At 40.7% G+C, this 16,908-nt stretch overlaps 1 protein-coding gene across 13 annotated transcripts in view; it reads right to left on the reverse strand.

Moving 5' to 3' along the window:
* Positions 1–16,908, reverse strand: part of rapgef6 (Rap guanine nucleotide exchange factor (GEF) 6) — a 126,914-nt gene that overhangs the window by 35,184 nt on the left and 74,822 nt on the right. For all 13 annotated transcript variants that reach the window (XM_042339849.1, XM_007901279.2, XM_007901283.2 and 10 more), the window contains 9 exons: positions 14,837–15,017; positions 10,239–10,375; positions 8,884–9,042; positions 6,719–6,871; positions 6,219–6,383; positions 5,613–5,720; positions 4,533–4,736; positions 3,473–3,581; positions 2,352–2,598 (listed from right to left, as the gene is read on the reverse strand). In XM_042339849.1, the coding sequence (XP_042195783.1) occupies positions 2,352–2,598; positions 3,473–3,581; positions 4,533–4,736; positions 5,613–5,720; positions 6,219–6,383; positions 6,719–6,871; positions 8,884–9,042; positions 10,239–10,375; positions 14,837–15,017 (1,463 nt within the window). The remainder of the gene's footprint in view (positions 1–2,351; positions 2,599–3,472; positions 3,582–4,532; positions 4,737–5,612; positions 5,721–6,218; positions 6,384–6,718; positions 6,872–8,883; positions 9,043–10,238; positions 10,376–14,836; positions 15,018–16,908) is intronic.

The following is a 16,908-nucleotide window of genomic DNA, read 5'->3' on the forward strand; positions in this document are numbered from 1 at the left end:
GATAGAAAAAAATTAAATGACAGAAAAAAATAGGTGAAATGATGATAGAAGATAAGTCTTTGGTGATATCAACACTACAGAATGATGCTCTCCGTGATTCACAGGGCGAGTAAATATAGAGTAACGGACAGACAGGAGACATTGTGAGAAATCTCCAGGTCCTATTAAGACATGGAGAGCACAGAATTCAATGGCCCACACCCTGAGTTGAAACTGTTTGCTGAAAGTCATTGCGAGGATGCTTTTGCATGGCTTCCGCTTATTCAGAAGCACACTATGTAATCATTCTTACATTTGGTATAGAGCCTTTCAGGTTAGGAGGACCACAACCAGAGGTCTCAGACCTGGTCTGAAGGACTGACTGTCCAGGGCCTTGGGACATTCTCCCGATGTGAAAGGCGCTATACAAATGTAATTTTGTTGTTGTTTGTCAGTACCCATTTGTTCATCTACTCACACTGACACTGCAATCTCGCAGACGTAAACGAAAATAGGACTCGATATCCACTTTACTAAAAGAAAAAGGCTTCTTTTATCCAAACCCATATGAATAAATAACTATATACTGAGCTTTATTGAACTGAGTGAAGGAAAGCCATAAAAAACACAGGAAAACTCCTTGCAACATGATACACTACAATGAAACAAATGAATGCTGGATTACGTGCGTTATATAAACCATTAGCTCCTATCACGATAAGAACATAAGAATTTACTAGGCAAAAGAAGATCAAGGTCCATCCAGTTTGCCTTTCACCATCCTGGCAGTCGCTTGACATATTCTATTCCGAGATATTATTTTCTAACAGAAATCTATCTAATTTGATGATCATTTGTGCAATCCAATATTCTTGAAATTTATGCTTTGATCTCATTCACTTCTTTCAGTGCTCTGCATGAAGCGTATTGCTGCTGCTGCTGTTGTTGAAAAGACCACAGAAAATGTATAAAACATCCTCACTGCTTTTCAACATCCCTGACTTTGGTAACCCTTCAAATCAATAATCCCTCTAACAAAACAATGCTACTTAAAGCAAAATTTACTAAAACAGGCTGGATTACAGCACAAATTACCTTTTTTTTTAAAAAAAAGAAAACTTCTTGAAAACAGATTTGATTAAAATTACCATGAAATTATTTCAAAAAGGCAATTCAGTAAAACAGCATCAAAAGATTAACGTTTGTGCTCAACCAGTTTCTGCAGTGAATATAACATGTTTTAAATATAAAATCAATATCTTCCATGTCCTGTAATCAATTCCCTACTATATATTGTTTGTGGTGAGTTTCTGGGAGTAATTAACATGTGATTCCATTAGCAGAGGGATCACTGAACCAGACCATGAAAGAGTTCATCTTGCCTCCGATCATTGCCTTGTCTCTCTTCCTCACTTCTCATTTTCCCTACACACCTTTATAATGGGCCACTTTACTCATTTGTTTTAATAAAAGTCACTTCCAAGACATCATGAAAATGGCCTTTGTGGTAGTAGATTTAAGAATTGAGCTTAAATTAGATTTAGTAGATTTAAGATAAGAGCTATGGGGTAAGAGCGGGAGAGTGGGACAAGTTGATAGCCCTTTCAAAGAGCCGGTACAGGCACGATGGGCCGAATGGCCTCCTGTGTTGTAAAATTCTATGATTCCATGATTGGGCACTACAAACATTTTCTTTGGTAGGAATTGGAATTGTTTGCTATTAAGTGGCAATCAGATAAAATACAACAATTTGCATTTACACAGCGCCCTTCATGCAGGATAGTGTCTGAGAGTTGAACAATGTAGTTTGATGCCGAGCTGAGGAGACGATGGGTAAAGAGGAGTCAAGGCGGAGGGATCGAGGCAAGGAGTTCGAAGGTTGTGCAGCAGAAAAGTCGGGGATACACAGCAGGCCTGAGCCAGCCAAGTGAAGGAAGATATGGGGGTATGAGCAGGTTGGAGAGGTTGAGGTGCTGGGGAATTAAGTGATTTGTAGGTCAGTGTGAGGATCTTGAAATCGAGGAAATATTTTGATTAAAACAATCTGCTTTCCCTATTAAGTTCTTTAATCCCTCTTCAGCTTTTGGTAAGTGTGAAACACGTTTCTGTTGCTTTTTAAATGTACGAATCGTAGGAACAGGCGTAGGCCATGCAGCCCATCGAGCCTGTTACGCCATTCTATAAAATCATGGGTGATCTTGTACCTCAAGTCCAATTACCTGCCCTTGGCCCGTATCCCTTAATACCCTGATCCAACTAATAGAAGTTAAGTTACTCAAGCATTGGACTGCTTTGCTCTGTGTTTGCACGAGAGTACTGGAATTAGACATTTGGCCAGAATTCAGAGACCTTGCTTTTGGTGCTTCACTTACCTGAATGGTTTTGGTGGCAAAATGCTAAACCGTGTCTTGTCAAGTATTTTCCGGATCCTGTTTCGGCTGCCTGACACAGTGTTGGCCTTCATCTTCTTGTTTTCTTTTTCAGGAGGGAACATGTGCTCCATGTCCCCGTGCAAATCTGGATGGGAGTAACGGTTACCCTTTTTTTCTGCGATTTTGGGAATATGAGGAACCCCATTTTTTTTCTCCTGATTCAGTTTGTTTAACAGCTCCTTAAAGACTGAAAAAGAAATAATTGTTAACGCCAGTCCAACCTTTCATAACAAATATAAATTTACATTTATACAACAACCCCATCGCCATGCTTCGGAGTCTTATAACCAAATACCTGAGAGATCCACATACAGTGCAGCCTCTTTATAATGCAGTGTTTGGGATTGGGTTTTCCAGGCATAAAACAAAAGCGATTTTGTTTTACCCTGGAAACTAATATAGTTAACGTCCAGGTCATTCAGTCGCTGCCAAAGTCACTTCTTGTCTGGTGCAAATCGGAAAGCGACAGACGTCAATCTAATGACCCGGATGTCAACCATTTTAGTTTCCCAAAACGTCATCCTGGCGTGAAAGGCGCTATACAAATTTAATTTTGTATTGTATTGTAAAACAAAATGACTGTGTCACACAGATCCCCAACACAGCAAGAAAAAACCAGCAGGCTACACACGTGTGCAAAAACAGGACCTACAGAGCAGCTGTGTTATAAGTGACAGTACACTATAGCAGGGCTGCACTGTAATATATATGTTTTCTGGTTAGTCTGGTATGGAGTGCTCACTCTCTCCCCCCTTGCTCACCTAACAGGTCTACAGGTTAGCAAGAGCAAATGTTTGGGGATCTTGAGGTACTGCTGGACTTTTACCAGTTAAAACCGCAGAGCTTGTCTTTGCAGACACTGGCAATGCCACTGCTTGTCCAGCCCAAACCACCATATCTGCTAAGGCTTTGGCTTGCAGTGTCAACTTGAGCCAAGTGGGAAGAATCCAAGTATCCAGTGACTGATCATGTATGATATCATTTGCATTTTACGTCATTCACCATACCACTTATTGTTTGTTTATAAGGTCTGCTTCAGTGTTATTTCAAAATCCACATACCAAATATGTTTGTCTTCACAGTGATGGACAGATGCGTGTTGTTCTTCAGAATCTCTAGGGCTTTCGTGAATTGGATATTCTCAAAGTTCTGTCCATTCACTTCCATAATCTGAAACAATTTGCCCAACAACATTAATGCTAAGATAATGGCTACATCCAAGCGCACATTATTATTTATAGGTTTGTATTTTATCAGTGCAACAATGAGCATTATTTCCGATTCTGTGAAAACCTTTTTGTTTGTGCTGTCATCTCAAAACTTGGAATTGACTAACTTCAAAATACCTGCACTTGCAAGATGAGAGCAGGTTATGCTGGAAAATATTAATCAGGAATGTCAGGAGATCTGATCTCATATCGAGATTCTGGTATTGATTCCGACTTAATTCTGTGCCATTTTCCTTCATTGGCCTTAAATGCCATTCTTTCCCCTCTTTATGAGTCTACAGCACAACACTCGTCAGAAACTCAAACTACTCTGCTTGGACAGTTTTGCTATAGCAGGAAATTATTTATACCAGTTGCACTGTTCATTGTATCCTATTCATTTCACACATGCACAGCAGACCTGCTTTTTGTACTAAAGTGGTCAACACTTGGCTTCATGTGCACTTGAAGCAGAGCCAAATTATGTTCACTTACAAAATATGCAGTCACTACACTAAAACAATAAATCCTGTGACGTGCTTTGAGACATTGTCCTGACGTGAAAAGCGCTATGTGAAATGCAAGGATTATGATGATTCAATTTAAGCTCTACCAGTCATGTAGGTTAATATTGCACACAACAACAGAAAGCATAATAAAACATAATAATCCTGCCTAATAGAGTCAATTTATCCTGCCGCTTTGCCCAGCTCTTTACATACCACCATTATTTCCTGTAAACCTGCAGCTTCTCATTAAATAATGGGTGGAAATGGAAAATAAATTTAAATCTTATTAAAAGATTGAATCTCAAAAAAGGAGCTGTTAAAAATTCCAAGCTTCAAAACACATTTCACTGTCTGACAAACCATTGAACAAGTCACATGAAAAAAAAGTGCAGAACAATTCTTACCTGGTCACCTCGTTTAAGCCCGGTCTCGGCAGCTTTGCTGCCTTGCTCCACACTTTCCACGAAGATACCAAAACTTCTCTCACTGCCACCAAGGAGGTTAAAGAACAATGGTGACTCTCGGGAAGGTTTCAGCAGAGTTATCTGCCTCCATTTGGCTTTAGCCGCACAAGCAATATTAAGCAACCTGAGATGTCCTTTCATTTTCTGCAAACAAACCCAGTTTGTTTTAATCATTTTCATCCATTGTAGAATTCAGTTATTAAATCTACACACATATTTGAGAGTGGAATGGATCACAGGGAATTATTCAAACCTGGGAAGGATGATAGTTGGGAGTTGATCCCAATGCCAGGACCAGCCCACGGAGAGTGTGCAACTGACTCATAGTGAGTCAGCAACACATCGCCGCTTGTTGGCTGCAGTTGGAACCGCAGTCACCAATGAGCAGAACAAGCAACGCTGCATGTCATGCCAATTCAGACCCATACCCGTAAGGGCTGCATCTTTGAGATGCCCAGAAGACGTGAAAAGCGCTGTATCAAATGCAAGGATTATTATTATTATTGTTATTATTATCTGTAAGCATGATTTCCATCCTGTACTAAGCTGCAGACCACAATATACATGATCACAAATAAAAATAAAAATGTAAATAAGAATTGTCAAATGTAGCAAACAATATAGATATTTGTTAGGTCAGAGTATTAAGGGATAGGAGGCAAGGGCAGGTAATTGGAGTTGAGGTACAGATCAGCCATGATCTTATAAATTGGTGGAACAGGCTCCAGGGGCCGAATAACCTACTCCTGTTTCGATGTTTCTAATTCCTATAAAGTTTATATCTTCAAATTATGAAGCAGTGAAGCGCACAAAAAGCAGAGCCTGAGGGCACAGAAAGACTATCAATTCACCATTTCTTCTTTACACTGAGCCCAGATGGTACAAGGGAAATTCAATGGCAGGCAGGTTCAGTGCCCTCAGGCAGGTGATAGTAATGGGAAAACAATGTACAAGCTTCAGGTCATGCTTCAATTTAAAACCTCATTTCAAAATCCAAATCATTTAATATGTCAGTCTTACCGCAATTTCTAACTTATTTTCAAACTCCTCGAGAAAACTGGTCATGGCAGGATCTCCTTCAAAATCATTAAAGTGGTTGTTCACCCACAGCAGCACAACCCGCGTGACCTGCAATGAAGTGTGATGCTCAAAGTTAACACCCTGGGAAACACACAACCAGGTGTCAGGGCTACTCAGGGTAGCGTTCCAGAGTGCTTGACACGGGCGGAGCACGACGCTGAGCCGGGGGAGGCAAAGGTGACTGCAGGCACGGTCGAAGACGACGGTATGTAGATGGTGAAGGAAGAAGAGGCAAGATAGAGGAAAAGTGTTCCAGAGTTTCGGGGAGTAGTGGCTTAAAGCACGGCCACGAGGGACATACATACAGAAGGTCAGAGCCAGTCAAGCGGAGGCAACGGGATGTGGATTGCGGGGGTAAGCAGGTCAGAGAGGTACAACAAAGCTGTTGCAATCTGCTTCCATGCCCTTAACTTTAGTATTAAAACACCGCAACATCAAAGTTTAATCAAATGCCCTTCTACAAGGCAACAACCATTCGTTTTTGCTCTGGTTCAAAGAAGCTTTTTGTTTGTTCAATAGATATTAATAATGGGTGTTCAGACTAACCTTGTCCCTGAGGCTTTCAACGTTAAACCACTCCAGCAATTTGTTCCCAACCTCCATTGGACTTGACAGAAATGTCCTGTATGTTAACAGGAAGTCCTCTATGTATGTGGGATCCACAATGGAATGTTCTTCAACCAAATGTCTGATAAGTCTGTCTGGTGTTCCCTGAAAAGTAGTTTAGCATCATTTAACAAACAGATCAACAAAACAAAGTCTATTCTTTATTTTTCCAGTTTCTAGCAGCAATTATTCCTGGGGCCGGCTAACAATTCTGAATCCTCTAAAATGCTATACGAATAGAGTAAATCTACAAATTATTATTATTACAGTAAATCTATACCCAAGTGGAATTTCTTCTCAAACATGTTCCAAGTGTAGCTGGCAAAACCTGTTTAAGGTTGTCTTGGACAAATCAATTATAGTGGAAAGGTGACAAAATAAAAGAAATCGTGATTAGATCTGAAAATGATTTTTGTGGTTCACATTTCCAATGAATCTACCTTTATGACTATGTGCCCTTTTCGTGTTCCACTGCGATCCAGTTCTCTGTGCTCTTTGACCATCACAATCTCCCCTTCCTCCTCCACTTTGTGGGTATTCTTCTCGACTTGATTTAAGATCCGGCAATAGTCCTGCTGAGCTATGCTTACAAACTATGACAAAAAGACAGGGAAAAAAAGCATAATTTTAACCACATCTTAACAGATAAATGCTCAGACAAAGAGGATACAGTAAACTCCTGTTAAGGCACTGGGTTAACTAATCACTATCACTAATGTAGCCATATCATCAATATCTCAGCCGTTTACCATACAAAATACAATGCAAATTACACTTGTGTACAACAACAGCGCTTTGAGATCCCCTTCAGGCGTGATAAGGTGCTATATCAACAACAATAAATTACATTTGTATAGTGCCTTTTACGTCAGGAGGACGTCCCAAGGTGCTGGACAGTCAGGGATTTGGGCAATAAGGGACTCCACTTGTCACTTAGCCAATTGCATTCTAGAGATTCTTGTAAGTATTTTCAATGTAAAATTGATCAGATAGCTTATCCTATAAGATGGTGTCTTATATCACAGAGGCCGCTGGTATATTGGAGGACCTCACCATGGCCCCCTCCCCCCATGCCCTCCAATAAACCAGAGGCCTCTGCGATGCACCTGACTATGTGTACCCAACCTCCATCGAGTGTCCACACCAGTCATAGCCCCCCTCGTGGCCCGGGAGGACCTCTAATAATAGCTGCAGCAGAGTGATTTTTCCTACATTCAGAAATTCTCTACCTTAGACCCCTTCGGACTATGGTGTAATGTTAAATAAACACAGTTTCAAAGAGAAAATAAACCAACATGTATTTTGTAAGTAAGTAGCGGTGAGGAAGTGATATATGTTTAAAATTTTCTCCCTTTTTTTCCTCTGACAGTGATGACGTTTGCTCGAATACAGTTCAACAGGAACCATCAGCCCATCGGATCCTCACTGAATTGCCATTTTTCTTATGTGTATGTAGACAGTAATTGGCAGCAAGTTATTCAACCACAGGGGTAACACCATAGTCAAGGCCAACCCTGTTCTCATCAATATCCACATATGCAGTCTTTCCAGCAAAAATCACTGATTCTGTCTTTGAGATTTTTTTGGATTGAGTGCTCCTCCCACTGCCCTGACTGAGAGCAGCTTACACAGAGCAAGAAATTCAACCAGGAAATTGTGCTTCCTCCATGGCTCAGTACCTCATCATTTACATGTTTACTCATTAATTCACTGAACCCACCACCAAATCAATTTAAGGGTAGCAATAAATTTTAGAGCACAGTAATTTCTACCCCGTCATTAGATTAATCCTTTGCGATTTCAATTAGAAATAGTTTTAAAACAATGGTCATATAAACACAAAAAATGTAATTGAAACATATGTTCAATCTTGACGTTCAAAACTGCATCTTCTGAGTTCAAATAGTGGACCCGGGTAGAAACTAGAATAGATATTCTGCCTTCCTTTGAAGTTGATATCAATGATACTGACATCACGGAAAATCATGTGCAATTGCACCATAACGTGCGCATAAAATAAGTGTGAAGACTTATCTGATTGCAAAGAATGTGCAAAGAAGAGGAAGCCATATCGTATCTCTCACAAATAGGAAGGCCAGACGTACCATTGCAAATTTATTGATAAAGTAAAAAATCTCCATAATAACGTTAGACACTGGAGATGTAATCACTTATTTATGCAAACAAATTCATAACTACTCATTTTTCTCTAGTATTTCATTTATTAGAAAATAAAGCTATCATGACAAACTGTCTTCTTTACAGTTCTGATCGATGCTATCACCTTATTTTTCAGTTAACTACTTCTTTTAACAGACAACTCTGAACAAGTTTTGCTTTGCGGCCAGAAGAGTGGAAATCTGAAGGCAATAGGTGAAGTATGAACCGGCAGTTAAGCTTCAAACACAAACTACCATATTGTACACATGCGCACAAACTAACAGTACTGGAAAACCACTTGCACCTCAAAAATACCCTAATTTACTTAATTCAGTATCCTACTTTGGTTATTTCCAGTTACGTAGAAAACAGACATGACTTCGAATCTTTCAATTTTAATTTGTTAATACAACAATCAATATGCTCTTGAATCACATGCCCTTACCTGACAATCATCTGTTTTGGTCCTAACAGCTCCATGCATGTACTGTTTCTCCAAAGAGGGCAAAATACCAAAACTGTTTCCCATGCAAAGTATTTCAATCCTACTGCTGGAATCAGTGATTTCAACCGAGCCATTTAGAATGACATACCAGGACTCCAGCTGGAAGCAAAACATAATACATACAAAGATCGTTCTGTTATCATTCAATACCAAGAAAAGCTTCAAATATTCTTCCCCCGCTGAAACAGTCATGAAAAGAACATACAGAACAAGGACAACAACAATATTACATTTATATTTTTCACCAGCAAAATACAGTCAATCCACTTTACAATATATTCTGTGAAACCCTTTGAGAGAACTCAATAATGTTTGGGGTTAGATATGGTCTGAAGCAGGCAATGTTCAGGAAAGTGATCTCGGTCAGGGACCCGATGTGGGGTAAGAAGAACAGCTGTGGGTTGAACCTGATGCCTAGATTGCGCATCAATTCAGTGACTGAGGGATAGGCTGGGGAGGTTGAAGGGGTCAGAGCCGCAGGAGAGAAGATGTTGACAGGAGCCAAGCTTCCATCCTGTCAACATTTAGCTGCAGGAAATTTGCGGTCCCACTAAGGTGGATGAAAGAGACGTCGAACTTGGCAGAGAGATCCAAGAGGACAAGAAGGCAGAGAGAGCCTTGGCTGCAGAGCTTGGCAAAGTCACAAACAATGTCACAGGGCTGCCTCTGTGCTGTGCAGGGTGGAAACCAGACTGGAGGGGCTTGAGGAGGGAACGGTGTGGTGGAACTGACTACCCCACAACACGTTCCAAAGTTTTGGCAAGGAAGGATAGGTTAGAAATGGGATGTTAGTTTGTGAGGTTAGAGGGGCCGAGTTTTTTTTTTGAGGAGTGGTGACAGTGGTTTTAAGGGGGAGAGAAACCTGAGGAGAATGACTGGTTAACTGTGCCTGCCAGCAGAGGGGAGTTGAGTGATCAGCAACTGAATGGGGAGTGGGGAGAATCTACTATTTGATGGTTTATTTAAGCCATGATTCACCAGTAAGGTCAACATTCATGTGGAGCAATGTAATGTAGATTTGATATCATTCACTTCAAGTTAATTTCAGTGACAGACCAACTGCCTCCCATGGGAGGAGGAGGATGGAATGGGAGGGAGGTCATTCCTGGACAGTTCTTATATGCCTCCTTCTATTCAGCGCACAGCCTTGATGTCAGATAATTGCAGATAAACCATCCACTCTCTTAGTTCTAGTGGTTGCCCTGGATAAACTAATAGGTTTACTGAGTAAACACGAACGAGCAATTCTCCACTGCAACACTATAAATATAAAAAAAGTCACTTAGAAGGCTTACCTCTTTTCCTTCGTCAATTATTATTGCTCCTGCGTGTTCAACCACTTCAAATATCATGACTGAGCACAGTTCTCTCCTGACAAACATGGTCATGTTGGCAAAGGCAGGGAGCTGATGCATGAACTCGAGCAATTGCTCTGCAAAGAAACACACAGATTTAGTTCAAGTGGTTACAATGACATCTCGAAATACCATCTGCAAGTACAGCGTACATAATCATAGTTGGTGGTCGAAGAAACTCAGCTTTTGATTGCACCAGTGATATCAGTCAGGAATAAAGCTTCATTTACCCCTTGCCAAAATATTTCTTCTTTGTTTATTTTCTGCCAATTTTTTCCTCTCTTCCTTCGTTTGAAGGTGATTAATGTTCTACCGTACAGATCTGTGGCAGCAGGCACCCTCCATACCTCCTTCCTTCATGTGGGCGCTATTCATTTGTGAGCCTCCAGTGAGTGTCGGCCTCAGGAAATCACAGTAAGGTGTGATCCTGTTCTCACCCAATGTATGCGGAAATTATATTTTCGCCTACAAAATACAAGCGCTTTACACTGAACTGTGATGCACTTCGAGACATCCTCCCAATGTGAAAGGTGCGATACCAAAAGCAAAGATTACTATCGACACTTTGCTGCAGGGTGTATCAGCACTGAGATCAGCGGGAACATCCTCGTGAAGCATTCTGAAAGGTTAGTCTATGTGAAGAGTACTATATAAGTGCTCTGGAACACTACCCTGTGGGAGGGGCTCTATATAAATGCAAGTTGTTGTTGTAAATGCAAGTTAATTTCACTAGATCTTTTGGAGGAACTCTGCTTAAATCTTTCACCCCAGTATAAACCTATGTAGGATTAAACCTTTAAATAAGCATTGGATGACTGTCTGTTTAGGGAGTTTTATTATTAGGACAGCTGCAGATTTAACTCCCTGAATCAACACACTGTCCGCCACAGCAATTGACATTGGCTCTTTCATTTGACAGTATATTGTATACCAGCTACCAGAGTTACTGACTCACAATGCAGTAGAAATAATTTCTCCCTATCCCTAAACTTGCATTTATATAGAGACCCTCACAAAGGGTCCTAGAAGTGCTTCCAGAATATATTGTAAAGCGGATTGACTGTGTATTTGTGGCCAAAATGAAGCAGCCAATTGCGCACAAAAGTGTCCCACAGTCGTGGATTGAGTGAGTTTGTTTTGAGGGATTATTATCCCCGGAAAGGGATCCGCCAATCGACTAACAACCGGGTTCCTTCTTATTGCTTGGTAAACAGGCGTGTGGAGCAAGGAAACTTGTCTAAGGTTTCGCCCCACCCAGGAATCGAACCCTGGTCTGCTAACCACTTCACTACAGAACGTCATGGCGTCTTTATTCAGGATGTCAAATACATGCTCTTAGGTCATTTCAAAGCAGTGTGTCCAGAGCACAAAGATGGTAGGATTGGGAAACATAATAATAATGGGTTATGTACAGGTGTCACTCCCTATGATATTTAGATTGCACCACAATCAAATGTACTCCACTTCCAATTTCATTAAAGTTTTGCCAAACCTAGAGCTTGAGATCTTTATTTCTAGAAAAGGTTGGACCTGCCAAAGATGGTTATAGCCTAACGCTTAACACATGTTGTTTGGTGGGGAGCAAGAAAGATTAATGTTACTGCTTTCAAGTCTTTGTTTATTCAGCTAACCTTCCAGAAAATACTTTTATCATACAGTATGTGGACGGTGGAGGTCTATAAATTATGAATGGTCCTGCCATGGACAGAATCAGGCTAAAGCTTGCAGAAGCAAAAAATTGCTTCCTCTGTTCCCTTCAATCATCTTCCATCCCTTCAAAGGTGCAAGCAGCTCTTCAGCACCTTGCCCTAGGGGCACACCAGATGGAATTCAGATACGATTCAACAGTGCCTTCGCCTTCTGTGAAGCGCTTTGAGACATCTAGAAGATGTGAAAAGCGCTATATCAAGTGCAAGGATTATTATTATTATTCATAATAACAATAGCTGAGACATCATAGCTGAATCAAACATCTAACATCTACTCAAGTACATGTTCACTTTACACCAGGAATCACTGGACAACAACCAGTGGGAGAAAGTTCTGTGCATCAACTCTCTGTACAACCTCTACTGTTACTCTGCAACAATCAACCAGTTTAAAGGATGAAACATGGGATCTGAATATCACCCCCAAGCCCTGAACTGTCAGGGAAGCTTATTAGCTTTCTAAATAAAATCCTCTACATGTATTCTGTGTGAATTTAGTAAATATAATGTATTGGGCACAGCATTCTTTCTGAAATAAAACGTTCCTCAATTTCTATCGTCCCCACGCACCCAATTATGGTACTTCTAAAATAGTGAATTTTGTTTATTTCATTTGTAAAAAGAAAAGAAAAATGAACATGCAGTGAGGATCGATAAAATGCTGTGCGAATAAATTGTTAAGCTGAATTTCAAAGTAGTTGCTAGGTAACAGAGTATTTGGGTAAGTACCCACATAAGACCACTGTTTCTAGGCTTTGTCTAACATTTAAACATTGTTCCTCCAGTCGGCTCTAAATCACAATTGTAAATTTAATCAAATTGCAACTGGTGTTGGACATTACAAGAGTACATATTAGTGTGTCAGCGTGCTTCAGTGGTAGCGTTCTTACCTCTGCGTCAGAAGGCGATGGGTTCAAATCCCACATCGGGACTTAGAATCCAAGTCTAAGCTCCAATGCAATGCTGGGGGTGTATTGCATTGTCGGAGACGCCGTTCTTCGGATGAGATGTTAAACCGAGGACCCTTCTACCTGTTTAAGTTGCCCATAGCACTATTCGAAAAGAGATGGAAGTTTTCCTCTCCTGGTCTCTTGGACAACAATCCCCCCAATTAAAATTGGTCACTCACTCCGTGGCTGTTTGTGGGACACTGCTGTATGCAAAGTGGCTGCCACATTTTGCCCACAAAATAAAGTCAATCTACTTTACAGTGTATCCTGTGAAGGACTTTGAGATGTGTCAACAAAGTGATGGAAGGGCTATATTAAAAGAGAAGAGTGAAGTCGGATAATTTCAAGGCAACACTCAATTGCTGTTCATTCTAGGCAACTGGACGGCAAGGCTCCGAGCTACAAAGTAAAAGAAGTTGATGTTGCACGCAACTGTCAGTGTGACTGTTTGAAATATAACATGGTCAGGACAGAGCAGTGAAGATATTAATAATATAGAAGATATAAATAATGAAAAATATGCCCCAGTAAAGGTATTCTTCTGGGATTTGGAGAAGTGCAGCAGGAGCCTTATTCTACATCCCCGCCATATCTGATTTGGGAATTCTTTGCCGGGAAACTGAAGGAACAACCTTAATCTTCATCCAGGTGTTCAATATGTTGACAACTGATGTCAAATATATTCTGTAGTGATTTCCCTCACTTAAAATCGCAAGTTTTAAAAAAAAACTCCAGCACAAAAATTAATCTTCTGAATTGTCTGAACACACCAAAAATCATTACAGCAATACCTAACTATTTTTTTCAGACTTCACAAAGAGTGATCACGAAGAATGCGTATTGTGACAGAGATGGGGCTGGAATGTCTGCTCTCAATCAGAGAACATTTGGTCTCCAAGGAACGTCACGTCCAATGTCTGAAAACTTTATAGAAGTACAATGAAATATTTGCTTCTGCAGCAAAAACGCCTCCGCATATCACAAGAATGGCTCTAGAATACAGGCTAAAGTAACAAAGACACTATTACTGTAGAATCACATGTTCATTGAGGGTTCCTTATTGGAAAACGTCCTTCTGTGACCTTTGCGTGAAGACAGGATGCTTGTAATTTCACTTAGTCTTAGCCTTTTGTTGTATTAAAATTTAGCATCATGTAGATTTGCAGAAAAGTCTTAAATTCAGTTTTAATTTGAAAGCCACCACTTTTAAGGAGTCAAGGAAAACCAATATCCAAATTAAGACTGAATTTGGTTTTCCTACAAATCTGTATGATTTTAAATTTTAAGTCAAAATAGTTAGGCATAGGTGGTATTTTGGGTTGAGTTTGCCTGTGTTACCCTCCATATTTGAATATCCACAGGCAACCACAGTCTAGCCTCATAAATAAAGAACAGCAACTTGGGTAACATACAGTCGAACCTGTCTTCAACAACTACTCAATCCATTGGGGGATGGGGAGTCAGTGGAGCCTGTCAAGGAAATGGGTGATAGACTCACAAAACATAGGATGGGAAAGGATACGAGCTGTAGAGTTCATAATGAATGCATGGATTCATATACAGCAGCAGGATAGTTTTTTGGCTCCTTGTCATTGTAAATCCATAGTACTGCTTCACACCTTAATACACATTAGCTACGGACTACTTTGATGACAGATCATCACTTTATTGTCTCGTCACCTAGTTGGTTGGCTTCGTGAGGGAGGCAAAGTAGCCTGATAGGAGTAAATATGGTGGCTTTACTGTAGGAATGTTTGCACGGTAAATTTGTATAGGTCTAACCTTCATTCAGCACAACAATTCTCGCAAAGGCATTGATTCAGAGAAATGTTCCTGGAGCCAGAGGATGCAGCATGGAAAGAGATTTGTTAAATCTTACCAATGTCATCATCAGTACGGTCTGTAGGGTCTTTCTCCAGACACTCGCGAACAACATCCCTCCCCATCAGTGAATCAGAGGCTCGGTCAATGTCCTCTTCATCTTCCTCCTCTTCCTCCGAGTCGACTGCAGTCTCTGTGAGTCCAGTTAGATCTACATCCCCCATTTCACTCTCTGTGGCCTGTGGACAAAAGAATACTATGTAAAGGAAGCTGTCCTGTAAAGATCCTCTCACCACGCTAAAGGCAGGCTTGTCAGATAGCTGATGAGGAAACTCAAGACTCAGGGCGACAGCTTCTCAAAGGAACTACCTGGAGCTTGAGTACATAACATATTTCATACATCCAGGGCAAGGAATCCACCTTGATTGGTTGGCAGAGAGGCAAGCAGCTGCTGTTCAAGCTACACACCTACAACTGCTGGAGTGATTGCTCAATGGGAAGAGATGTGTGTCCGAACTATGGGCAGGAAGATTGGTGGCAATGCTCTCACGCATTTCATGCTCACAGGGAGTTCCTGGTACCTGCCTGCCATCCAGTTAGAGCTCCAACCTGTGCTTGTTGAATGTCAAATGGCCAATTAGTGACAATCCTCCTGGGAGGATAAGGTGACATGTGTGATGACAGCGCTGCCAAACTGGCTCATTGGCAGGGACTTGGAAGGGCAGACGGCTCACTGGTGGACAGAGATTCTTCCCACTCAGCTGCTGTTAACTCTGTAAGCCAAAGTCCTAACAGGTAGGGTGGTCCAAGCTGGACAAGCAGTGGGAAAGCTTGCTAGACAGTGCTCTCAATGGCAAGCTATGCAGTTTTAGCTGGTTAGACTCCAGAAGTACCCGCAAAGCACACTGAATTTTCAAGTGTAGGTAGAATATATGGAACTCTCAGTTTGATTTGGATACTATTAAGCACAGTGTTGGGTGTCTGAATGTGTCAAGAGACCCAGCTGACCAAAAAAATCTATATTATTTATAGGAATCTGTAGTAAAGAACAACTCCTTACACAAAGTTGAAATCTTTAACAATTCACAAAAGAATAGGTTTCCTCCCTTATTCTAATCGAAATGCTGATTTTATGAACCACAAAGTGTTAATGGTATTAACACAATAGCTTGAAATGAAATTTGCACTGAGAAGGAAACACTACATCAAAGCAGTGAATTAAAATTATCAAATACATATTGAATGTATGTCAGCCTGGCCTCTCATGGTAGGAGCTCTCTCACTTCCAGCCAAGCTGTCAGGCTTCTGAGTCAGAGGTTGATGGGTTCAAGCCCCATGGGATTTGAACCCCCGTTGGGAGCCAGGGAGTCAGCGAAACCTGATGAAAACTGAGACGATGTGCGTGCAGAGTTTTCCGCAGATACAAGAAACAGAATTTTTTTTGTATGAGTCGGAGATTGTGGATGGTGGGAGTAGGAAAAATATTACAGCACAGAAAAAGGCCATTCGGCCCATCGTGCCTGTACCCGCTCTTTGGAGAAGCTACTCAATCAGTTCCACTTCCCAGTTTTTTTCCCCATATCCTTGCAAGTCTTTCCTTTTCAAGTACCTTTGTATCCTGTGAAATACTTTGAGACAATCCCTTGATGTAAATGTAAGGAATTTTGATGTTACACGAGCAGTAAAATTATCACTTTATTTGTATGAAGTCATTTTTCAGCAGTCAATTATGTCCATCTGTTCTCCAAGCAATATGTGTATTGATCTTACATCATTAAACAGACGCCGTATTGATAATATTAACCATATAAAGGATTACAAAATTATCACCTCAAAATGATAAATCATCAGATTTATTTGCACAATAATCTGGAGCAGATTAGATCTGATATGATAGATTCTGCTCAGCATTTGTGAATGAAACATCAGCTCCACATTGTAAAACAAGTCACTAAAAACATCTGGTGTTGAACTATGTTAGTATTCTGAGCTGCAGCAGACAGAGAACTGTCTTTAAATACTATCCTCAAATGGTCTCGGGAAACCAGTGAGCATGTGTCCATAACACTATTCATCAGAAACTGGGAGGCCTAATTCAAGAGAAACCATAAAACGAAGCAACATTGATAT

Source organism: Callorhinchus milii, unplaced genomic scaffold (genome assembly GCF_018977255.1).
Source record: "Callorhinchus milii isolate IMCB2004 unplaced genomic scaffold, IMCB_Cmil_1.0 Scaffold13, whole genome shotgun sequence".
NCBI lineage: Eukaryota > Metazoa > Chordata > Chondrichthyes > Chimaeriformes > Callorhinchidae > Callorhinchus > Callorhinchus milii.